The 26,620-nt window shown below is 41.2% G+C and overlaps 1 protein-coding gene across 4 annotated transcripts in view; it reads left to right on the top strand.

The window, feature by feature from the left end:
• ANKFN1 (ankyrin repeat and fibronectin type III domain containing 1) overlaps positions 1-7,996 on the top strand; it is a 527,248-nt gene extending 519,252 nt beyond the window's left edge. For all 4 annotated transcript variants that reach the window (XM_036222287.1, XM_036222289.1, XM_036222288.1 and 1 more), the window contains one exon: positions 1,321-7,996. In XM_036222287.1, the coding sequence (XP_036078180.1) occupies positions 1,321-2,120 (800 nt within the window). In that variant the 3' untranslated portion in view covers positions 2,121-7,996. The remainder of the gene's footprint in view (positions 1-1,320) is intronic.
• Positions 7,997-26,620: the final 18,624 nt, after the last annotated feature.

Genomic DNA, 26,620 nt, shown 5'->3' with positions numbered 1-26,620 from the left:
GGACTTTCTCTAATTATTTTTGCTAAAGGGATAACTAATTTTCCCAATACTATATACTGAATCTATTCACTCCCCTATTTTGAAATGTTATCTTTACCGTATATTAAATTATCACACAGAATAAGACTGTTTCTGGACTTTTTCTGCCCTATAGATCCACCTGTCCATTTGTACACCAATATTATAAAGTTTAAATTACCAAAGCTCTAGAGTAACTTTTGATATCTGATAAATTAGGCTCTTCCACGGTCTCTTAAAAAAAAAAAGTTTGGCTATTCTCCTAAATTTTCTCTTCCAGATGAATTAAAAAATCAATTTACTAAATTCCATTTTAAAATCCTATGGAGATTTTTTTAAAATTTGGATTGTCTCAGATTTATAGATATTTCTCATTTTAAGAGCACTTGCATTTTTTCAAAATTAGCATGTATTTACCAAATACCTAATATGAGCTGAGTTCTACGGAAAATGCAAAGGATTTTAAGACAGTTCTTGCCCTACAGAAATGTACAACTTGACTGGGTAAAAGGATATAAATAACTAGTACATTAAGCGCCAAGTAATATCTATAGAACTAAACTTCTGGCTCACTGATGGTCATGATGGCATGCACTTTGAGGCTTGTTTTTGCCTCTGATTTGACTTCTGTTTTTTGCCTTACATTTTTTTCTTTTTAAACACCTGAAAACATGTTTATATAATCGGTTTATTTTTTACTATCACCCTAAGTAAGAAGTTCTACTAACATCTCCATTTCACAAATAAAGAAACTGAAGTTCAAAGAAGCTAAGTAACTTTCCCAGGACCCAGACAGGATTTGAGACCAGGTTCCCCTAACTTCAGCCACCATAGTGCCTCTTCTTTCTTCACCCCTTTAAGTTCCTGCTACTTTATCAAATGTAAAAATCACCTCTGAAATAAGAACAGTAAAAGAATAAATGAATAACACCCACCTTTGTTTCCCGTTTCATCCTCTCTACATATGCCCAGTGAATAATAAAATCATATGTGGGGAATGAGAACAGGTTCCCCTCTGCTGCTGTCCAGGTTGGACCTGTTAAAAGTTTCTCTCCTTCCTTCCCCTTAAGCTAAGAACAGAATTCACCACATAACTTACAGAGCCCTATGCAAAACAAAAATGTGGGGTCCCTGGTTCAAAAATTAATAATTTCAACAGGCGAGAGCAGATAATTAAATGAAGCACAAGGCCCTTCTAGGCATGAGAGAGGCGGGGGTCTCAACCACACCGACTCTACACCCATGAAGCATACCCTGGCTAAGAGTTTTTCTTTTTTCTAACCTCAGTCTCTGGCCTTGCAGATTCACAGCCCTGCTCTGATGAAGAAGGCTGCTCGGAAGTCTTCCTCCCCACCGACAGTGACTACGACTCCAGTGACGCCCTGAGCCCCCGAGACCTGGACCTGGTCTACCTGTCGTCGCATGACATAGCCCAACAGACGCTAAGCGGCCTAAGCGGCAGCGCCCCCGACGTCCTGCAGGTACACGACATGAAGACTCCGTTGGTCCTGGGTCAGGACCCCCAGGGCCGGGTTCCAAGACCAGATACGGACCACTCATGTGCCGAATTACTCCACGGTCTTACCCTCACGGGCTTGGTACCCAAGAACCACGCCAAGATGGCGCCGGGCGCGCGGCCGCCGCTGGGCTTCCTGGGAAAGCGGAAGCCGGCCAAGCACCAGCATTACGGCGGCTTCAGCCGCCACCACCGCTGGTTGCGCATGCACAGCGAGACGCAGTCGCTGTCGCTGTCGCTGTCTGAGGGGGTTTACACGCAGCACCTGTCCCGGGCCTGTGATCTGGCCCAGCATCCCGGGGAGGCCGAGCGGCTCAGACCTTCCCCCGATGGGCCTCGGGGCCTGGTTCTGGCCCATGCTGCGAGCCTCCCCGAGGAGCGGAAGAGCAGCCTCCAGGACCCAAGGCCTTCACACCGCATCTATGTGGAGCCTTACCCTGAGGCTCTGGTGAACACAAAGCCCTGGGTGGGTTTGAGCCCGCCCCCTGAAGGCCATTCCAGCCTGCCCAGTCCCACCCACCCAGAAATGAGTCCCGAGAGTCCGACTGCATCCCCGGTTTCAGAAATACTCAGCAGCATGCTTTAGGGAGGCCCGCAACTGGCTGTCCACTGTTTCACCGCAAGTCCCTGTATTTTCTGTCACCCAGCTTTCCCCACCATGTCCCCATCCATTTTCAAATGGTTTGAATGTTAAAAATCCATAGTTTATAGGTTTAAGGCTCTCTTCTTCTAAGAGTAGAGTTAGGGTAGAGGAGAGGGTTGCCAGCGCCCTTCCCAGCTCAGCCTACAAAAGGCATAGAGGAGTTTTTGCGTCAACGTGGAGTCCTGGACATAACAATTCAAACATGCCACCCTTTTGGGGGCACCTGTCCCTGTATTGAGGTAGGGTAGCCCAAGGAGCCAACCCCTAGTTCTGCAGCTGGCTTTGTAATCTGACCCCCGGATTTAGGGTTTTTTCATGAATTTGTAATTGACAGAAGGAGTTCTATAGATGAAAATAAGATTAGCATCATCTTTCTTTCCATTCCAAATCTTTCGAAACATATGGGGAAAAGAAGCCCAGGTTGTGTTTTTAGGGCACAGGGTCAAGTGGACTTGTCCTGGGTATCTTGTCAACTAAACCAAGTCATTCCAAAATGCAGGGTTCTCAGGGGCTCACCAAATCCAATTTATCCATCAGCACTGATCTGATTAAAGAGGCCTCGGACAGGCCTTTTCTTTACTTAGGGCTGTGTGGAAGCCACCAGAAACAAAAGTAGAGTAGAGGGTGCTTCTCTCTGGCTCTGTCTTGCAAAGGTAGAATAGGGCAGGAAGCAGCTCTTCCTGCACACTCAACTCCCATTCGAGCATGAGAATGGGCCATATATTATTCCAGAGTGCAAGGAAACAGCTGAGTTAAGTGAAAGCCTAGAGTACAGACAAGTCAAGAGGAGGGAGAGAGATGAGCAAAAATGAAGTTCCTTTACAATCCTAAAATAAGTCCATGGGGCTGTGTCTCTGAAAATGATAATGAATCTGCTCCAGATTTCTTAGGTGATGGAATTGTCATTGAACAAGAACCTGCCCTTCAGATATGGCCAGGCAGTGATGGAGTCCTTACAGTCACAGGAACATCTCACCCCCATATCACAGATCACAGGACAGATTGTCCAAGACTTAGGTTGCAGCCATCCCCTTTTTAAGCCACCCCTTCCAAAGTCAGTTTTACCCTAGGAATTATCTGGCCCATTGGCCTCAAGGAAAATCTTTCTTATAGAAGGCCCTGCCAGAGGTTCTGAGGCTGTGCTCAAAGACACCTGAAAATCCTGCTTTGGTCTCATTGCCTCCCACCTGCCTTTCTCACAAAGGAGAAACCCAAATCAAAAAAGAAATTTCACTGCATATCCAAAAAAACATGAACCTTCACTCATTTCTTTGAGCCAAGACCCATTCAGTTCGCTGATATTCTAAATGGTCCTTTTCTGCTTCATAGGCATTTTGGTTAAATATTGCTCTTTATGGCTTTACTCCTATCCTCACAGTTCTACCATTCGTCCTCATGGGAGTTCATACAAAGTCCCCTGTTCACAATGTTATTCCGATCCCTTCCATTTTTAAAACATTTGATTTAAACATAAATAATTACCCTGACGGAAAGGTACAGATTTGGCCCATGGCCTATGGTCATTAGAAAACTAAAGCCCAGAGCTCAGTCTTTATTTTTTTAAGAGATTTTATACTCAATGAACCTCCTAAAAAATCTTGATCAGAATCACTGCAGCTCCTTTTCCATTGCCCGGGAGGATTTTAAAAGGCAGTTTTCTTGTGAGTGAATTCTGTGTATAGAGTGTTAGAGCTAGAAGGGACCATAAAATTAGTCTAAGTCCTTGCATTTACAGATAAGGCAATTAAGGCTCAGAGAGGTTAAGTGACTTGCTCAAGGTCAAAGAGCTAGTTTAGTCTCAAAGTTAGGGTCAGAACCCAGAACCATTCTCTTTATAGCAGACTCTCCCATTGGGAATTGGGAATTGTCTATAGGCTACTTACCTAGTTTGCAGATCATCTATCTACTTCTAATTCCAAATTCAATTCTTTTTCTCAATCTTCACCTAACAGATTTTCAATATCACAAAGCTCCTTGTTGATAGAAAATACAAATTTCATATAATAGACATCTAAGCTAATTAATTAAAAAGAAAATTTGGGTGAAATGTCATTTAAAATTAGATACCACATGTTTCTTCTTTAATAACAAAAATGACAGAGCCATCTTCAGTCAGTTCTACTTATTTCTAATAATAAGGCATTAAATATGTTGAATAAGTGTGAGATGAGATGCTGGAATGGTCAGAAACGAAGAAACCAAATAATTCTCTGATTATGACCTTTCTGGTGGCATGGAAGGAAGTTTGTGACTGTGAATTAGATGGAAAGCATTTGACAGGCAGCAAAAGCAGAGACTGACCCACCTTAGATCCCCTCATTTGGTCAGTAGGTTCTAGCATGCTGGACCAAATAGTGACTCATGAAGTAAAATTGCATTAAATCCGAACTTACTAATTTATATTGAGACACAGGCTTATTTCTTCACCTTCTATGTGGAAAAGAGATGCGTGCCCATGAAATGAATCACGCACATTAGAGTTCAATGGGCACACTTAATCGACCTGAAAATGTATTTTCCTAATAATATTCCTATATAAAAGTAGATGTTATATCCTCAGTAATTAGCTATTTGTTCCAGTAGGTTACCTCCACCAGTACCAACACATTGCAACATCTTGTGAGCCTAGTTTAAATTAATACATTTTTGTAAGAGACAATTATGTTCTCTAATTCACAGTTCTCTTTCATTTGACCAGTCTTTTCATTATAGAAACTTTACAATGTATTTTTTCTGTTTGTTTTCTTTTGTTTTGTCTTATTGGTTTGGTTTGGTTTGGTTTGGTTTGGTTTGGTTTGGTTTGGTTTAGGATATGATGGGCTTTTGTCTTTTATTCTTTTTAGTACAGCTTGGGAGTCTCTGAATGAAACTTGCCAATCCCAGGTCTTCTTTTCCATGGTTTTCCTAACATGCTTAATTTTCACCTATGTTATTCAGCTCTCATCATTTGTTAAAACACTCAAAAATCATTGACTGAGGCCTTCCCATATCTGTCTCTATTCCAAGTCCCATAGAGAACAAGATAATCAAGTATAAAACACATCCCCAGGTCATAAGAAGCTCACAATCTGATGTGAGTGTAGCCATCATTACCATATATCTTTTCATGAATATCTTAGAAAAGGCAGGAGCCTATCTCCTCAGCTAGGCCAACAGAGCACATTTTGGGCCAGGCATCTTCGATTTCACACTTGCTGTCTGTACAAAAAGGAAGACAACCTGGAAAATACAAGTCACCAATGTATATGCTTGCAACCATTTACAAAGCTATCACATCCTCTTAATTGGTGAGAGTACCTAGGAGACAGTAATTAAAAATATTCACTCTAGGGAGTGGATATCTTTCGAAGTGAATACTTAGAGATGAGACCCATTCTGTTTTTAAAAACATTCAGTAATGCTCAAAGCAATAATTACACTGGAGAAAATTGTTCCATTTGGTTTGAAAGTTGAAGCCAGTTAGTAATAATATTACTCCAGCCCCCATTTCTGAAGGATCCCAAAGCACTTTATAAAAAGCAATGACTGAAGCCTTGTTGTACTCCCCTAAAAAGACCTTGTCCAGGAGCCACCTGGCAAACATCAACCTGATCCTTGCCAGGAGATCATGCCAGATAAGTGGAAAAGAGGACTGGCCTCTCATTCATTGTTATCCTGCCACACAAACCTGCACCCCAGTGATCACTGAGCCCTTCGCTTGAAGACGATTTTAAACAAGTGGACACACCCAAAAAACCCAAGTCCTCGGCACCCTCTTGTTCTTCATGCTCCACCCAAGATGTACTCACTTTCTCTTGGAGAACTATCAGCTCAAGTTGTTAAAGGGTCCGCAGTGCATGTAAGTTCCCCAGTTATGTCGACAACACACAGAACTCACTGGCTTCTTAAAGTTGATACTCCTTAGAAAGATGATGCCATTATTCTACAGCTCTCTCAATTTTGTATTAGCAGAGCTATAGCAGAGTGTGCATCTCTTGGTGTATTTGTTTATTGAACTATAACATATCAGTTAAAGAGGGTAGTAATAGATTAACAAGAGAACACTCTTGGAGAATCGAAAGTGCTATATTTTTCACTTTATAAAGTCTAAATATTTTTCCAGATGATTCAATATAGCAAATCTGAACTTTTTTTTTTTTTTGGTCATACCTTTAAGGAAATTTTTAAAGGAATTATTTGTAAAGCAATGATACCTCTTCACAGGTAGCAGGGTGAACAAGGAAAAAACTTGTTTCTTTGCAGGTCACCTCTCACAAGATGTTCAAACACATGGCTCATGACTGTTAAGCTAAACTTCAGTGCGGCCTTACAAACAACAAGGGTAGTGTATTTGAAACTATGTTGTACAGTTTGGAAACTTATTCTAAGATCTTAATTCAGAGTTTTTCTGAGGTGTTGAACTTTGCCATTAGCAAAAAGTATTTTTAGAAAAATCCATTGACTGTTTATGAAGCTCTGATTTTGCCATATTTCAGGTCTCTGGTTTTTCCACCACATCTGCACACAGTAGTTGTATCTGGTTGTGTGTGTTTTTTTTTTAAATAATTTCTTCTATTTCCATTAATAATGAAATTATAAAATGGTTATTTAAAAAGACAGTTGGTTTTGTTTAACAGCCAGATAGGTAGACTATGAAAATATTCTATTTTGATAAAGGAAGTAGGTTTGTTGTTTTTTAAAATATTATCCTAGATTCTTTTCCCTCCAGGTGTGTGTGTATGTATGTATGTGTGTGTATATATATATACACACACACATACATACATACATACATACATCTTTAATTTTAGCAAAAGCCTACATTTAATGTAGTGGCAAATGTTATGAAGCTGTCGATTAATGCTCTTTGTTCCTCTTCCTTCAGTCCGCAACATGGAAGTCTGAGTATGCCTTCACAGTAACCACCATCCAATAGCTAATTTATGAAAACCAAGTTTGCAAATAGTTGTGTTAAGTCACTCTGAGTTTCTGTGTTGCTTCTTGCTGTGTAACAAACCAGATGTTTGGGGATTTCTCATGTATGTGGTCACAAACATCAATTTAATGTTTGTGATGGAAAAAGAATTTGAAAGTGTGTGTGTGAGTGTGTGTGTAGTGGGGGAGGGGCATCTCATAGGAAAAGCAATTTAAGTAACATTCTATTAGTCAATGTTTAATTGCTTCCTGCCTAACGTGTACATAGTAATTTGGCTGATTATTGGTTATTCATTCAGAATTTATTGTATCTTGTTGCTACGTATGCAAATGAGCGTATATAAAAGTTTAGACTTTGGTATGTTATCTGCACAATTTTGTGTGCTTTAAACCTCTGTAAATGTACAGACGAGTCATGTATGGTGTGTTAAATGTGACTTTCAATCTTGAACAATAATATTTTGTAGTATGTACTTTTGCAAACTATTTGAAAATTTTAAAAAGATATATTGTAAATGGCCAGTATTCTCAATCCAAAACAACGCTAGTGAAATGCATGTCTCTTCAACCTACCGATTTATAACAAGAGTATAACAAGAGGTCAGAGGCTAAAAGAGTTAAGATAATTTTTGTAATGTCAAGTATTTTTGATAATTTCCTACCCACTTAATTGTCAACAGAAGAAATCTTCACTATCAGAGGGAATGACTGTTTCATAAGCATCAACTAATATGAATATACTTTATATCTAACCTGATGTTGTTGAAATCTAGTTCAAGGGCGAAGAAGTCAAAAATATGTTTGATTCTTCATAAGATCTTTTACTATTTAAAGGACAATTTCCAAGCCCTTCGTGTTCAGTACAAAGAAATGTCAATTAAATAATAAAATGATAGAATTGTCAGTATTTGGCTTACCTGATGGTTTTTCCAGTTCCCAATAGAGACATTGTTCAGCATGAGCTTTTAAAATCTCTCACTGAAACTTTGGAAGAGTTACTACTTGGGACATCATTTTGAAAATTATCAGAAAAGTCTGCCCAATTGACCTTTGACTGATCAATAGCATTTGGATTCTTTCTCTTGGTCATTGCAGAGTATTGAAAATAAAGCAGCAGGCTGCCATCACGAATACCAAGTTGCACCCAAGAACTTGGACATCTTAACCTTGCTCCTTCCTTCACTGCATGCATGTTTAAGTGGCTGCAGTGCATTTCTGCATGTGCTGTCCTATCTCTACTTCTCTATCCTTTTATTTCCACATCCACAAAGCTCCTCCCTTACCTGTGCTCCCCCTGGTTAAGAAATGAGATTTCTTCTGTGTTTGAGAACACTACAAAGAGATTATTACTTCAACCCAAGAACCTGCGCAAAGTTCCTCCTGAATTACCAAGGGCAGGAAATATGCTGCTTCGGACCATGTATTTGTCTTATGCCATTTTACAGAATTCTTTTAAATAAACACACACACATATGCATACACGCACACACACATACGCATATGCACACACCACCACCACCCACCACCACCCCACAAATTCAACTTTTTATTGGCATGTTTGTGATCTGCTTTCCTGACATTCTCAGAGGGTTGTTTTTTTTTTGTTTTTTGTTTTTTGTTTTTTGTCCTGGCCAAATGTGCTGTTTTCCTTATGTAAATTGTCATCTTTCTAGGTAAACTATTACTTTCTTTTCCTAATTTTGTCTTCAAATAAAAGTTTACCTTCTTTTTCAAACCAAACAGATAACATTGCTCTTTAATATCCCCTTCCTCCTATGAACATTCCTGGGGAGGTATTGGGAGAGGGAGAGAATGGAGTATAGAGTAAGCAGAGGCCTTTCAATTTGAAGCTGCTAAGTGAGAAGTATGCCTTCACTGAATGCTTAGCGCTTGATAAGTTATGTCAGGTGATACCCAGTATTTCCATCTGCCAACAAGAAATAATTTCTTCTCCTTTTAATAGTAATTTTTAAAATCATGTTAGGAAATTGGGTAAATTTAAATAAGGAGTTCTTTATTGATTTATAGTGACTATCAGACAGAAAAAAAACTTATAAGGAAATTCTCTTGCCCGGTTTTATCTGTCAAATATGTTAGACCTTTGTAATGATTTCTTGAATGTGAAAAATGTATTTTCAGATAACATATGGTATTCTCACATTTGCATCAGACTCCTTGTTTTGTCAATAATAATAATAATAATAATAATACCTGTTCTGTCAATCATTACATTAAGCTATAGGCCACAAAAGGGACTGATATTAGATACAGGTTAAAGGAAATTAGGAGCTAGGTATACACTAAACTATATCAGATGCTCTAAGTCAAAGAATCTGCTTGTTGGTTGTGTGTGTGTGTGTGTGTGTGTGTGTGTGTGTGTGGCCATTATCTTCCCAAAACATTTCATAGCTCCTGGCACAAAGACCTGTTAAATGGGTGATAAACTGATGAAGAGATCACTTCAAATCAAGTTAATTCCCATAAATTGCTTAACTTCTCCATAAAGAAGTAGATTCAAAAGCCTTTCCAAATACCTGCCAGCGTGAGGCTCTCTAAAATAGCTCAGATGAAGCTCAATCTGTCCCTTCAGGATACTTTGAAAGGATTTCTTTAGGACTTTCTGAAAAGTTCCACCACCCACCCCATACACCATTTCCAGAATTATTTGATTGAGATCAGCCCCCAGAAGGAAGCAAAGAGCCTGAGGATAAGTCTGCTCTTTCTTTTGGTGTGGGATGCACTTCCAGAGAACCAGCAGTTATCTGAATGTCAGGAGAGTATGCCCAGTGGTTGAGCACCATGGAGATTGATATGAAAATCACCTATCCCAGCTGCACCCCCTGAGTACCCCCTGAGTACCCCCTGCAAAAGTCTTGTCCCAGTGCCCAATAAGGCCACTTTTATGCACATCATTTTCCCCCATTAAGCTTTTAATAACTTGCAATCTTCTATGTGTTTATAAAACACTTTCACAAGCACCATCTTATTTGAACTTGACAAACAGCTCTGTGATCAGAACAAGAACTTAGCTCTCTTTCACAGATCAGGAGCTTAAGGCTCAATAAAATGAATTCTAGGACCCAGGACTCCTGACTTTCCAGGGTGCCATGTGTCATTGACTTAGGTTCTTAGAATGGAAAAACAATGCCCAAATTAACTGATAGTAGCTCTCTCTTTGTAACAGAAACCCTGCATAGATAGATATGCAAGGCACATTTAAATATAAGAAGGGATAATGATCACAAATGAAGCCAAACAAGACAACGAATCACACAGACCCTTTCTTGTGAAGCCCATGTTCTAGCTCAAGGTCAGGTGCTCTGTGATGGCAAATGAGACACTTTTCTTTTCTTAGCTTCCAGATGAAGACATCATCAAATGTGCAGAATTTTTTCCATCTTTGAAATTCCATGGTCTAGAATACTTTCCTTGAGTACCTATCAGGGAGGAATAGAGATTCTTCTCAGTGCATTTCTGTTTTATTGAAATGTTTTGTGCTGTCATTGCTCTTATAGGGTAGGGTAGGTGGTAGAAGATAAGTAGGAGATGACATTGAATCTATAGTCACTAAAGGAGAATGAAGGAAAAAAGTAACTGACAAATCCATGTTTAACCTTTCTTCTCAATATTGTGCCCCCATCCCCCCAAAATTTCTCTTTCTGCCTCACTATCTCTCAGAAAACAGTTCTGTTTATCGCAGTTCCCTGATTCCTGGATGTTAATGCCTTTGTGGAATCCCAGTAGATGGGATCTGGAATATCCCTTGGACCTCCCTTGGCATACTGACTTGGTGTCGGTTTCACGCACCTGCTGTTCTCTTAGGTCCTGCCCAATCGCTACCCTGAGATCTCTTTCCCAGGGTCGAAACATTGTACAATTCCAGAGAGCACTATTATTGTGGAATGTGCTCCATTGGCCATTTCCAAAAATCTAGGTATTAAACAAGCAGGCAGGCCTTTTGCCAGGCAAGATTTCAATGGACATTTCCTTTGAGGTAGAAGGGAAGATGAGAGATTGGTATGGGAGCGAGCATGGGTCTCCTTTTATGTAGCATGTTTATCATACTACAATGGGGCCTGCTTTGAGGCACAATATTGGATGCACCTTTGACTCTTCCAAGTTTGGAGCAACTTAAGCATCCGCTTGCACCTTACATAGGCCATTCTGGCTTGGCTGGAGCCAAGAGCCAGGCATTGTTCTCCCTCTACCCTCAGTGAAGTCTGTGATGTTAGGACAACATCATTCTCTGACAAACATTCAGTACATTTCCTCAGGTCCCAGGAGGCCTGATATTGAAATGTTTTCCTCCCCATAGTTATATTTTCCTTGGTTGAAAAAGTTTTGTTTTGGAAGTTGCTACCCTGTCGAGGTAATGAGTCAGTTTGGGAGGCCGGGGCAGAGGGGAAAATGCACATCATTGGCAGAGGCCAGAAGGATGGGGGTGAGAGAAAATGGGAGATTCCGGGTGGGACAGAGAAGTCCACACCCACTGTCCCTTCCTGGCCCTTCAGGAAGAACACAGCCCCTCCCCCCTTCTCATCTGCGGTCTTCTCCAGGGTCAGGGACCAAGCCCCACTGTTGCCTTATGACTTATTCCCAGGAAAGGATAGGTAGACTGGAAAGGAGCTGACATTATGGCTCATCTTTTGAGTGCCATTTAATCTTTTACTTTCTAATCTCTGTGAAAGTTGATAACATTACCATTTACCTTTTACAGACTGGGAAACGGAGGCTCAAAGGAAAGGAAATCACATGCCCAATATCATATAACCAGCAAGTAGCAGAGCTGAGATTGGAATTCAAGGAGTCCCATACCCTTTATACTATGTGGTCTCTCCACAAGATTCATTCATTCAGGTGATTCAGGGGAGGCACAGGAAGACTCAGGTGGAGAGACAGCTGAAATTATCTGACTTGGACTCGAGGAGTATTGTTGGCAGAGGAAAAAGAGGAGGTTTATAGATTTGAGCCACCCACTCTTCTCCTATCCTCTCCTTCCCCTCGATTTTCCCACCTCATCATTTTCTTTACATAGAGAGAAAAGTCATAGAGATACAAAACACACATAGATGCACCAACACACTCGTATTCACCCCCTGCAACACACACACACACACACACACACACACACACACACACACACAACACAAACACACACGTCTGTCCACATAAGCACAGAGGCACACACATCTGGAGGTAAATCTCAGGATTCAAGGGTTGGCCTCACGCCAGCTCTGAGCCCCAAGTAGCCCACTGAGGAGCCCTGGTCTGCCTCACTTTGGGAGGTCAAATCAATGAAAGGGCCCTGGTAGTTTAAAAAAGAGAAAGGGAGAAAAAAAGAACACCAGCACCTCTCATGATGGGAGGTCAGAGCGAACGAAACCAGGAGGAGGGGTAGCAGTATAGGGGCTGGGGCGAGAGCATGGGGGTGGGGATCCTGGTGCTGGCAGCTGAATTCCTACCCTGGCCCAGCTCCAAAAGATTAAAATAGAGCTCTTAGAGTGTCCCCTCCACAGACCAGCCTGCCAGGGGCCAGACAATACATGGGTTTGTGCTCCAGCACAGGCCTCCAGAGAGGTGATGTTTTTACCCGGACAGCTAAAGGCACAGAGGCAGGTCTAAGTAATTCCAAGGCTCCTTTGGCCCACAGTCCCAGAACAGGCCACAGCAGAGGGAGAGCTGCCGGCTGCTAGGACGCACACAGATCTGCTCTTTTCTCCTCTCACCCCAGGGCAGGCCACTGGACTCACACTTCATTCTATCTACCCCTACCCACCCCCCTCAAAACACCCAACTGGCAGGGCTATGTGGGACGAAGGCTTAGCAAATTTGTTATACTTTAATTTGGAAAAAAAAATCTCAGTATGCCCGTAAACAGGCAACTCTACTAATGGGGAATGGACAAGGCGTCTCTTGGGGTTATCTGAAATACTCAGATGAGTACAGACACCTCATTTTCCCTACCCAAGGAACACAGCTTCCCCAGAAGGAAGCCCCACTGGCCACTTGAGGTTACATCTGCTTCCTTGGAATTCTTGAGGATTTCAGGCAGCTAGGACTCAAGTCCAATATCTCAGACCACTTGCTAATACAGGAGGATGAAGACAAGTATGCATCGGCTAAGCACACAGGCTCTAGGGTTTGCCAGACACAGGTTCTCATCCCGACTCTACCACTAACTAATTTCTTGAATGTCTGAAAATTATTTAAACTTTCTGGGACGTGGGTTCTTTATCTCTAATAATACATACCAATGGTCATTAAGGGTTAAATGAGAAAATGCATAGAGAGTGGTCAAATCAATGCCTGGCATGCATATAGCAAATGTTAGCCAAAAAAAAAAAAAAAAGAAGATGTTTTTTTTTCTCCTACAAGGTCCCCTATAACCAGATGAAAATATAATGTCACATCCAAACTGGAATACTTTCAATAGCTGGACAGACCTTGGTGACACTGGCTTACCAGGGACTGTCCCTAGAAAACTGGGACAATGATCTCCCTTTCTATAACTTTCTGAAGGATCCATACATAACATGCCCTCAAGAAAATCCCTTTAAATATGGCTCTAAAGTTTACTCTATATAACGAAGACCATTGGAAGTCAGTTTTTATGGTATACCATGATATCCATTATCTATTTTTAATTTAAAATATCATTTTATTATATATTTAAAAATCATAGGAGTATAGGCAAGTGATAAGTCATTTAAATGGAGGACAGAAAATTAATAAAATTCTACTGCCCTTTTAATTTTTTCATTTCTGCTAATTGGGAAAAGTAGCTGTTATTCAATTTTAATGAAAAAACACCCTGCTTCCACTTCACAGAACGTCAATATTCCATAAAAGCAAAGTTTGAGAACTGCAACCTTAAAAAAAAATCAAAAATAACCCCCCAGGGAGTGAGGGATGAAGGGCAATTTTTTTGTACATGACATCTTTTCTTTAAACAGTTGTAGCCATTCAGGGATAAAGATCAAGGTGTGGGAGGCCTCAGTTCCTCACAAAGTAGACCTTTCCATAGTGTCCTCACAGCATGGCAGCTGGCTTCCCCCAGAGCGAGTGATCCCAGAGAGAGCAAGGCCATGCAATGTATCCAAGGTTGAGGATGCTGGACTTTCTGTTTTAAAACCAAGAAAGTCCCAGCATACCATCAAATTGGTTGCCTTAGTGAAAGAACAAAACACCTGTGAAGTATCATGGGCACTCAGCACAGGACTGCAGCCAATAGCTTCAGTCTATCAGAAAGAATCTTTACACCCAACACTAAAACCAGACCACACTCCAAAAGAAAGTAGTTCTGGTAAGCCAGGTGACATCTGGGTCCTCAAATGCAGAAAATGCTTGAGCAGCTTTTTGTTTGTGGCTGTTTTAAAGTACAGTCTTGATCATAAGACTCTGGTATCTTCCATTCAATCCGGTCAGCCCTTCTCTAGGTTTTGTTTACCACTAGTACATGGCGTTGGTGACTCTTGATGTGTTTATTTGTTGTTTGTTATGAAGATCAACATTTTGCTCTGGAGTGTTTTGCTTGCATTAAATAAATTTAAACCACATATAGGGAGTTATGTGACTTACAACGTGAGCTCTCTATTAATTCTCACAACCTATAAGGTAGGCACTGAGATGGTGGCCATTTTTCTTATGAAGATATCAACTCTAAGAGAATATATCTAGTAGGTAGAGAACCAGGAAATTCAGACCCAGATCTTCTAACTTTAAATCCTATGCGCTCTCTACTGTATCACACCTCAGTATTGCAATTCATTTATTTTATTTAACATGGAATGGTATTTAGACATGGTTACTCCTTGCATTTCAGTTGAGTCACTTAGAACACACGCAGACACACACATTTATACATTCACATCCACTCACCAACAACACATAGACCAACTTCAAAATCAGGCCCATATAAATTAGCCCACCCTACACCTCACCACAAAGAGTGAATAGATGCATTCTCTTGGGTTTTACTTCGGTCATATTGCCACTTTGGGAAATCAGCTTCTACATGAACCAAATAAAATAATAGCTTAGAAAGTTGGTTTAAGGGAGAGAGAACAGTACATTATTTATTACACCATTAACCAGAATAAAAGAATGTAAAACATTCTACCAAGTAAAACCAAAATCCCACATTGGAAAATCTATCTAGTAGAGATAAAAGCACCAATAGATAAGGATATTTGTACAAGATGCTTTATTGCAACTTTGCTAGTTGTGGCACAACTAAATGGAAACAACCCGAGTACCCACAAATAGAGGAATAGTTGGAGAAATTATGCTGTACCTATACACTATTATAAAAGAATGAGTAACAGCCATTAATATTGACCTGGAAAGATCCATGATAGGTTGAGAAAGAAGGGAGAAAAGAAGACAGGGAGAGAGGAGAGGGAGGGTTAGAGAGTAAAATGTATTTTATTATTCTGCCTACTATAAGTAATTTTTTAAAATCCTATTAGTACATATGTATGCTGTATATATACACATAGAAATAAATATGGACAGAAACTTAAGCTGTAACTTCAGAGTTTGGACTAGAAGAGGTAAGGGAAATATTATTAACATTTTTTGCACACCTCTGAATTATTTGATTTGATAAAAAGAGAACATATTATTTTTTGCAATTTAAAACAATAATAAAGTAAATCAATTTTAAAAATAAATTAAGACCAGAATTTTACCAAGCCTGGTTTGAGCAAAGAAAACTCAGATTCCTCCCCCTATGTCTTTGAGTTCATCCAAATGCAGCCCTTTAATTGACCCTAGACACTGACATTTGTGTGGAATGACTCTACTCTTTACTACCTACATTGGTTTTTTAAGTGGCCACCTCCACTGGATGTTAAGACTTCAGTTGAGACCAATCCTCCCCACCTCCACATCTCCCTCCACCCACTCATACCCTAAAAAGACTTTTGTCTCTGCTAAAAAAAGCCAAAATTAATCCTTTCCACCCCAATTATTCTGCCAATATATCATTCTCCCCACTCTTTTCTCCTTAACCTCCAGATGGTGGATTCTGGAAATGGGTGACTGTGGGAGGCAGTGGAATCTTCCTTTCTAAAGGTCTTTACTAAGAGAGAGAGAGAGCCACATCTGTGCAAGATGGCTTAGATTTAAGTGTAATTAAAACTAGTTAGTTATGGGTGGTGTGCCATTTGGGGAAATGCTGATTACATGCAGAGACCAATGAGAGGGAGAGACAGGAAATCGGGAGCCCTGCTGGCAGAGTAAATATATACAGATGAAATGACTTGGTAGCCTGAAGAAGCAATAGTCAATTACTAGTGTATACAACTCCTAGATTAGATTTTTGAACAATATAAATCTACGAAAGGTAGCTTACACTAGATAATAGCTCATGATTCAAAATGATCTTGACCAGCAGATGTCATTCAATAGAGATTAGTGTTCCACATTTAGGTTAAGAAAATCCAAGAACAAAATGGGAGAATCTTAGTTGGGCAAAGGATTGTTTTAAAAAGTTAATTTAGGCATTTGATTTAATAAGCTCGAATTAAGTCAAAGTACAAAAAGCTATTTTATAAAAAGATCAAAAAAAAGTAAACTAAAGTAGTCTCCAGGTATTTTAATACAAATAAGTCCATTCATCCATCTGTTCATTTTTTCAACAGCAAACATTAACTGAATACCTACTATGTACCAAGCACTGTACTAAGCATGAGTTAATGAGCTCTAACAATGATATAGTCTTCTATATTCATACTTTTAGTCTTATGCTCATTCCAAGGTACCATGTATCAGCTTCGATGGCACACTTTACAAGGATAGTAGGGAAATACATACCAAGTCATGCATGGCATAGTCAAAGGAATTGAGGATATTCAGCCAGAGATGTTAAGATATGATAGCCGCAATTGAATATCTAGAGGGATACTGTAATAATTAAATAGACTTATTTTCTATAGTATCATTTAGGAGAAGTATGACTATAGGAGTTTTAAAATATGTCCACAAATTCTCCTATACATTTCTCTTCAAAAGGTGGAGGCTAACTTCCCTCATCTTGAATGTGCGCTGCATTTAGTGACTCACTTCTAATAGAATATGGCAGAAGTAACAATGTGTGACTTCCATGACTAAGTCATAAAAGGCATTGCAGATTCTACTTTGCTCTCTCTCTTGGGTCACCTGCTCTGGAAGAAGCCAGCTGCCATGCCATGAGGACACTCAAACAGACCTATGGAGAGGTCTACCTGATGAGGAATGTAGGCCTCCTACCAACAACCAGCAGTGAACTGAGCCCTTCAGTCATGTGAGTGAGCTGTCTTGCAAACAAACCTTGCAACAGCCAGTCAAAGCTCAGATGATGCAGCCTTGACTACAGACTTGACTACAACTTAATGAAAAACTCTGAGCCAGAACCACTCAGTGGAACTGCTCCTGGATTCTTGACCCTCGGAAATTCTTTGAGATAATAAATGTTTATTGTCTTTAAGCTGCTAAATTTCGAAGTAATTTGTTATGCAGCAATAGATAACCAATATAATGACCGAAAGATGGATCTGGCAAGGAGACTAATGTAATCATAACAGGAAAAAAATCAAATTGTCAGAGTTGTCTAACAGTAGAATGAATCGTGCCATGTGAAACTGGAGCAGTAAGTTCCCTGTGCTCAATCAGAAGGAGGGACCACCACTTCTCAGGGATACTATAAAGGTGTCATCTATACCGGGTGCCTGAGGATGAACTTAGACACCATATTCTTCATTTTTTATCTTTATTATTCATATTCTGACCAGTCACCATTGACTTCCTAACCTTCACTCCTTTCTCTGCCTAAGAAAGTAAGGTCACCTTTATACTGGGATAATTTTTCTGAGTCTTACTTATTTGGATCTAGATTGGCTTGCTTTGTTTTTGCAATGCCATCTCTGACACAATGTAGAGACCCACCAAATGGAAATTAGATTTAAGACATCATTGGCCCTGGATTTCACCAAGAGCACAGTCATCTCTTCAAAGCCCAAGATGCAGCAGTCAGCATTCCCCCTGCTGTGATTGATAATTTATACCATATTGACAAGGTTACTTAGCATTCACAAATAGGATTCTGTAGCCACCGGACATCAAATACATGGAGTAGCTCTTCTTCAATCGGAAGCTTGGAGCCTACTCTCTCCGCCCCCTTTTTAGCCACCAGAATGTCAGGCAACCTAGGCTGTTGTTACCACCCACAAACCCCCAGTTCATTGCCTGGCTTCTGCTAAGGGTAGAGACTTCAGCTGCATCATACATGCAGCTCCTGGGACGGAGGGGGGGGGGATGGGAGAAGGAGAGGAGGAGGGGACTGATGGGGACTGGAAAGTCCCAGAGAACAAACTCAAGGCAGGTGAAACATGCTCAGGACCTGAAGGATCCAATTAAGCTCAATTCACTGGGATCCAGAGTTTTCCTACCAAATTCCTGAGGAAACCAAATTGAATAATGTATGGCTTATTCAGAAACACACATCCCCGTGTTGTTGGCCGAGGCAGGGGCAGTGTGGCGGGGGGCTTCGGCTAGGGGTGCAGGTGCACCGAAATGAAAACAACAGACTAAAACAACAAGCTCACCAGCCTATAAAGAACAGCCGTGTTTTGCTGGATTCCTCAGTCAGAGTGTGCATGCATATATATGTGGGTTCTTATGTGCATGTGCAGCTGGGCCTGGGGGTGGGGAGTGGGGGGGCCTTCCAGGGAGGGAGCAAGAACATGTCTACATATTTTAAATGGCAATTGCAAAGAAAACCATCAGAGGTGCTCTCACATACATTTGGCAGCTCCTACAATAACTGCTAAATCTCCTCCCTCATTTCATAAACATTTTATATACATTTTTAAGTGGGAATATTTTTGCTCATTTGGGAAGAGAGTGCCTTTATGCGGTTGAGTCTGCTTAATTTGTGCCTTACGCGGTTTTTTTCAGGGATGGGAAGCAAGAGCGGTGATGGTTGCTAAAATGTGGGGTAGGGGGTTAAGATGAGGAGAGAGTTTGGGGACATGCGGGGGAAGACGAGTCTATGAAAGAAAATTTAGTCACTGTCCTGGTTTGGGTCCATTCTGTACCTTTCAGGAAAACCTGTTTAACCTGCTTAAAAAAAAAAAAAAAAAAAAAAAAAAAAAAAAAAAACACTTGTTGCAATTGGAAGTTATGAGTAAGGGTTGTGTTGCTTTTCTGTTCGACCTCCACTCCTGCAGATCTGAACAATTCAATCTCTCTTTCCCCAGCTTACCTGTGGCATGTGGGGCCTGGTTGGCTTGAATAAATGGCTGTTTATGGATGATAGCATCTGGTATGCCCCTGATGAGGTCACCTTGTTATGTTAAATATTTCTACCTCCTGGTAGAGAAACCAAAGCTGACTGCTCTCAAGACCACCTCTGCCCAACACAGAGAGCATGGTACCCAAAGCAGGATCTGAACCTTTTGAAAGGCCAATTAGGCTCCTCTGTGAACTTGAAACACTCCTTTCAGGCCCCAAGACCAGAGCAAAGGATCATGGCTTTGACCTAATAATGCCAATATTCATGCTACATATGGAGAACCTATTCATAAAGGGCTCTGAAGACCTCGTCTGTTTTCATTCTCACTACAACCCTGGTAAAGTTGTTATTGTTGTTTGGTCTCCATTCTACAGATGAACAAACTGAGGCTTAAATAAATTAAAAAACTTGCCTAAGACCTTACCCAAGGAAGGTAGAAGATACAGGATTTGAACTCAGGTCTTTCTGGTTCCTAAGTTTAAGATTATTCCACCATAGGTTCTGGGGAAAGCAACCTGGAGAAATGAAAAATCAGAAATGCTGGGTGGTCTAGTTATTCAATCTCACCATGCCTCAGTTTTTACGGCCATAAAAAGTGGGGGATGAATATTCTTAATACAATTGTCAGATCTTAGAGATGACTTACAAATTTATTGAGCAGCTTGTGGCCCTTTTGTTGACAAAAGTGAATCAACGTATGAATAAACATTTCCTCTGAGCGTAAGTTCTCAAATGAATCTCACTGTTGCTCAAAGGAGGACTCTAATGAGTCCACTGCTAGTTCCTTGGTTCCTGAACAGAAATGGCGGATTCGGAGCCACAAATCCATATAGTTTCCTGGATAAGGCAAAAAAACTGAAGCCCTCTCTTCCCCTGACCATTGACCAACGTAACTCCAAAAAGACATGTTTTTCCAATGTTCTCGTAATAGCTATCCTAGGATGTGGAGGAACATGTGAAAAAAAAATGGATTTGTTTTTTAATAAGGTCGGAAAGGCATACCAAATATTTCGAATCTCCAAGGTGTCTACTTCCCGCCAGCTGTCCACGGTTTTTAGCTAGGTCTCAGAAATGGAGTTCAAGACACCCAGACAAGTAATTCTAACCAGCAGTGCCAGGAAAATATTAGAGTTAAAAAAAATAAAGCAGAGATTCATTTATTTTTTAAATATATACATATCTTCCTGTAACGTCCCTCGCAGTAAAGAACCCTAGACAATTCTGCTTTCGTCTGAACAGAATTAACAATTTCAGAGCCAGGTGTATGCATGTCCTGCTTAACTCAGCCTTACAAGCATCACTCCTAGCCTCTTTTTCCCTCTTGATGCTGTTCTTCTAGAGTTCACTCCCCCGTGGGATGAATTAGTTCTATTCCGAAGATGGTGGGGGCGTTCTGCTGTGATGACGCCGTTGTGGTGAGCAAAGCCTCCAAAACTATTGGGTTTGAAATTCTCTCCAACTCTGGCCTTTAGACAGCCAGTTCCCCAGATGGGGCAACCATGGCCTGCTGCCTCCTGCCTTGAGAATCAGCCTGGGGGTCATAGAAGGAGACCCTAGAGGGCTGTAGGGTTAACCAACCAACCATAAACATTACCTCCTCTGTTGATCTTCAAAGGCCTAGGGAAAGAAAACAAACCACATAAATCTTTATCAGGGCTCCTTACAACTGCCCCGGGAGGTGGCTCCAAGAAGAGCTGGGTGGTGACTCTGTACAGAGGGATAAAAAATTATTTCAGCTAGCAGCATCAGAGCCAGAAATGGACTGTTTTTTATTTTTCTTTTCTCCTCTTTTCTTTCTTTCCCCTACTCCTCCCCTAGGAATGACTTCTTTGTTTTTTGCCACCCAGGAGCTCCACAGTGAGAATCCTTGGTCCTCTACTGGCTTTGTGGTTTCCATTCTAGGTAATTCCCTGGTAATTGCAAAGAAAGGGAAGACTTTAGAGCAAGAGCTACAATGTTTGGAAACAATGGAACGTAATGACCATGTCCATTTCAGAGGTTGACCAGGTAACTAGAGTATCTACTATGAATGGGGTTATGATGTGCCTCACCACCTCTCACATCCCTGCTGAAAAGCTTTCAGAAATATAGCTTTCTGTCCAGGAAAAATTCTCCAAACCCATTCCAAACTCCCAAGCAGATATGCAAGGCAGTATGGCCTGTCCTTGAGAGTTCAGGATCCAAATCCTAGTACTAACACTCTACGGCAACTTGGGCAAGTCATTCATCCTCTCCAGGCCTCATCTCCTCGTCGTTATTATGACAACAACATCTATGAGTCCACCTAGTAACTCTGACTTAGTATGTTGTCAAGTACCTTAAATATGTTTGGAAACATATAATCCTCACCACAGCTTCCTGAGATTTTACAGATCCCATTTCACAGACGAGGAAACTGAGACTTATGGAGGTTAAGTAGTTAATCCAAGGTCACACAAAAACAGAGGTAATAGGACTTATCTAATAGATTAGTGAGGAGTGAATGAAATAATGTCTGCAATATGCCCCCATTCAGAGGGTACTCCAGCCTAAGGAAATCTTCCCTGACCCCTGACCTTCTTTTCTCCCCAGCCCTTGTTGGTCTCCCCATCCCAGGAGATCCTCAAGGGCATAGATATTTCTCATCTCTTTAGCGCCTGCCACACAGTAGGGGCAGAGTAAGTGAGTCAAAATGAATGAATGAATGAATGAATGAATGAAATGTTATAAAAAAATGCCTAGTTAGTAGACAACTTACACACACACACTCTCTCTCTCTCTCTCTCTCTCTCTCTCTCTCTCTCACACACACACACACAAATAGCCAGAAAAAAAATACTAATAATGTCTTGTTCTAAAGGTGGTTAAAGATCCAAAATTTCCTGGAGGAGACGGTGTGCAAGTGGAAAAATGTACAAAAGGGAACGAGGAACGAAGTCATCCTTCTTTTTAAGTACCAGATTTCACCGCAGTTCAAGGGCTTCACAGACTTCTCCAGAATGCCCATGAATCATAGGAAGAGAACCCAAGAATTCTGAGTTCCAGCCACTCTGACTAACTTCACACATCCTCCAGATCCACAGAAGGAGGGCTGGTATGGAAAGCACACTCGTGTTCACCTGCACACGTGTACACACGAAGACACACACACCACACCAACAAATCAATCTCTTAGCACTGACTGAGCACCTACTCCATACAACACCCCTTACAAAACTCAGAAAGAAGACATAAAAGATTCTAAAGACTCCAGGACACCGAGTGTAAAGAATGGACAGTCTAGCTGTTGAATGGAGGCTATGTATGGGAAATGGGGTTGAGAAAACAAGCACATTTACTACAATAATAACACTAACTACCAGTATCTGGATATGGGCCAGTGATATGAAATTCCCAGGGATGTGTGTAGTTTGAAGAATTATATTCATCATTCAACAAATGTTTATTGAGCCCCTACTCTGTACCAATCACTATTCTAGATAAAGAGAACAAATGGTGAATAAGACAAAGCCCTTGGCATTATGAAGCTTACCTTCTAGTCCTAGAAATAAAAAATAAATAAATAAAAAAAATAAAAAATCCATGTTATAAATTTGCTTGGAAATGGCAAAAAAAAAAAAAAAATACTTAAAAAGCTACAGAAAGTTCAGCTTGACTCAATACCTCTCAGTTAATGAGGATAAAAAGATGTGATTCTAGAGAGACAAAAGGGTGTGTGGTTTTGGCAGAATCCCTCTGGGGAGGGAGATGGGGGAAGCTTGTGTGTTTCTCAAAAGACAGAAGGAATTAGAAGAGGCATCCAGAAAGTCAGGGAACTTAGCTAATGCCCCCCCAATTTTCAGCCCAAGGATATTTGCTCCAGTAAAATCCCCTCCTCCTGACTGTCCACCTGGATCTGCATCATCAGGAGGTGGTGAGGGAAAGTGGGCTTGGAAGTCAGAGTGCACATGAACCCAAAGCAGGTGATCATTCTTGTGCAATCACAGGAACATCCTTCACCTCCCTAAGTTAGTTCGTGACAAGGAGCCTGAATATAAAGTTCCATAAACACCAGAATTTATTATTGTTTTTGTCGTGATTGCCATAGCCTTCAAATTTGCACCTTGCTCACTCAGTCTCTCCATTCCAGTCCATCTTCCACCTCAAGGCTTCAAATAGATAATGGTAGTTGACACCATTGACTATGAGACAACATCAGGCATTGTCTACTTATTACCTCATTTAATCCTCTCAGCACTCAGGTACTGAGTACTCCAGGTACTCCAGGTACATACACCTGGAGACTTGCACAAGGTCTCATAACTGAATAATGGCTGAGTTTGGCTTTGACCTCAACACTCAGAGCACTTAACCTCTGAGCCGTACTGGCCCCCCAGGCTCCAAAAAGCACTGCCTTCTTCATATTTTCCCCAGTTCAAAAACTTCTGCCAACCCAGGTGATGGCCAACTGTACCAAGTTTCAGTGCTCGCTTTGGTTGACCGGATCTCCATATTAGCATCTGCCACACCATCCTCCTTACTGCACTTTGCCCATGGGGTTTCCTCACCCTGAGCACCCTATTTTCAACCTTTTCTCTATCCAAAATTTCAAGGCCAACCTCACTTCCTTTCTCTTCTATGGACCTTTCTCCAGTCTCTCTGTTCCTTGCTAATCTCTATCTTCTCTGAATGTCTAGTGCATGTTTACAGTCAGCATCACCTCATTTAGCATCTACCTGTTCTCAGCTCAACAAGCATTTATCAAGCCCTTTCTATATGCCAGGCATAGTGTGCAGGCCTGAAGGGGCCACTGAAATGGAAAGGTCCTTAAGGATCTTACACAACCTCAGAAGATAACAAGACAAGCATGCAAAATAACTGTAACATACCCAAAGAAACATAGTGGCAGGTCCGTTGGAGAAATCTGTGCAATTTCATATATTTTTGTTCAGTTATCAGCTAAGTGCCTCTTATACAGAGCAAGGCAGTACAAGATGGGGATTAAGTATATGGGCTTGGGAGCCAGAATGCTAGGTTTCAAACCGCCAACTGTGTGACTTCAGAGGAGTTACTGAACCTCTCTGTGCCTCAATTTCCTCATCTGTAAAAATAAGGATAGAAATAGTACCTACCCACTCTGATAGAGGGCATTAATAATGGGGGAGCCTGTGCAAGTGTGAGAGCAGGGGGTATATGGGAAATCTCTGTACTTTCCTCTCAATTTTGCTGTGAACCTAAAACTACTCTTTAAAAAGGCATAAATAAATAAATATAGTACCTACCTCAGAGGCTAGTCATGAGGATTAAACGAATTCAAATACGGAAAGCTCACACTGAGCTCTGTGCCTCGTACATAACAAGTGTTCAATAAATGTCTGCTTTTATCAGTATTAATATTATCATGACCCAGTCAAAGGGAAATTTCTCAGTTCCACTGTTGTTTGTATTTTTGTTTGCTTAATTTTTTTTTTTTTTTTTTTTTGGTTTGAGGAGTTATTTTGCAGTCACATCCACATGCCATGTTTGGGTTATTTCATGTGAACCCCAGCAGAATTCTCTAACTGGTAGCTGAATGGAGCTCTTATTGATTTCAATCCGTAATAGTCGTTGCTTTCCTGTCCTCCGACATTTTAACAGATTGCTATTGTTTTCCCTGTCTATGCAAGGAAAAGGGGGGCACAATTTTCCAAACGAAATCAATGCATAAAGCCAGGAGCTGGGCTTCTCCTCCCCACAGATACAGCCCTGCCAGCTGCTGCGCGCCCCACTTTCACACAGGCAGCCCCTCCAGTTTATGCCTCCCAGCGGGACGGTAATTTTCGGTTCAGTCCGAAAGGCTTTGTTTAAATGTGGCGCTTATGTGGTAATAGAGTGTATTGCAGAGGTTGTTTTTTTTCTGAGGGTCAATGTTGAATTTAGTCTCAAAATAAACAAGTCTATTCTCTTCCATCCTCTCAGAGTTGTGGGTGGGATTGGAAAAGGAGGAGACGAGAGCCTGGGGAACAAGGAAGGGAAAGAAAGAGACAGGCGAGGGTCCTGGGGAGCTTAAAGAAAGAGAAGAACAGGCACCAGTGTCCTCCACAGACAAGACACATCTACTTCCTGTCTGCCATAACGATTTCTGACACAACAAAGGTAAGCATTTACTGAGAGCGTTGTGTGCCAAACAGTGTGCTAAGTGTGATACTGACACGATCATTTAATTTTCCTAAAAAGTCCTTTGGAGTATAGATTATCATGCCCATTTCACAGATGAGGGTGCCGAGGCCCAGAGTGGTGAAGTAACCTCAAATTGCACAACTAGTGAGATTGTCGAGCTCAGCTGGGAACCCATGGAGCAGCACCTGAGGACTGCTCAGCAACAAGGTTGTTGAGGGGAGAATTGTGTGACCATGCATCCCAAACCAAGAAATTAACATAGAGCTTAACGTATTAACACAGCCATTGGGTCTTCCTCAGAATATATACAAGTGGTTGCCTTATAGGAGGATAAGACTGAGGTGGGAGGCAAGAGGACAGGCAGGAGACGATGAGAAGTATCATTGAGAACAAGACTTGGGAAAGCATGACTCACTGGAGATTGAGAGGAGGGAGGACTGGGCACTGGGGAAAGAGAGGAGCTAATGGTTACGGTCTAGAAGTGAGCCTAGAAGTCATGGGATGCTGCACAGAGATCAAAGGAAGCCTTGGGTCTTGCTGTGTCTGAGGCAGAGGCAAGGGTGAGTTAGAGCTGTCGATCATCACAGCCACCAACTAGATATCCCCAAACACTGATGTTGGACTCTAAGCACAGAGGGGTCTGCAAAATTTCCAGCACTCTTATGAGAAAAATTTTAAAAGAGTTTATGTTTTCTTTCCAGGAATCCAGTGCAAAACCACTTCTCTGCCAGAGGTGCTCTCTAGGAATTCTGGACTGTGAGTGTCCTTCTTACTCAGTCATTTTGTGGTGTGAACACCCCTATCTTGAAACAAATTAAACTGGGGAAAATTGGAAGTCCGGATCATCTCTCCAGTCTGTCTCCAGTGAGACAGAAAGAATGATGAAGACATAGAGACATCGGACAAATTTAGACAATGCGGACATTATGCTTCTTCAACCAGAATTTTGTAGGGACTTTAAAACCAGTGCTTTGTCACTTCAAGCCAAGGATGTAGCTTTGAGTTTCTTGATATATCATTCGTGTTCTTGCTCATTCCATCAAAGTAGTGAAATAAGAAATATCAATTCACAAGAAGATTGGCTGATGATTTGGTGTATGAGCAGCCATGCAACCATGATGCACACCCAAGGAGTCCA

Source organism: Rousettus aegyptiacus, unplaced genomic scaffold (genome assembly GCF_014176215.1).
Source record: "Rousettus aegyptiacus isolate mRouAeg1 unplaced genomic scaffold, mRouAeg1.p scaffold_m13_p_6, whole genome shotgun sequence".
Taxonomy (NCBI): Eukaryota; Metazoa; Chordata; class Mammalia; order Chiroptera; family Pteropodidae; genus Rousettus; species Rousettus aegyptiacus.
The sequence above is the reverse complement of the archived record's forward strand: the minus strand, read 5'-3'. Positions and strand labels throughout refer to the sequence as shown.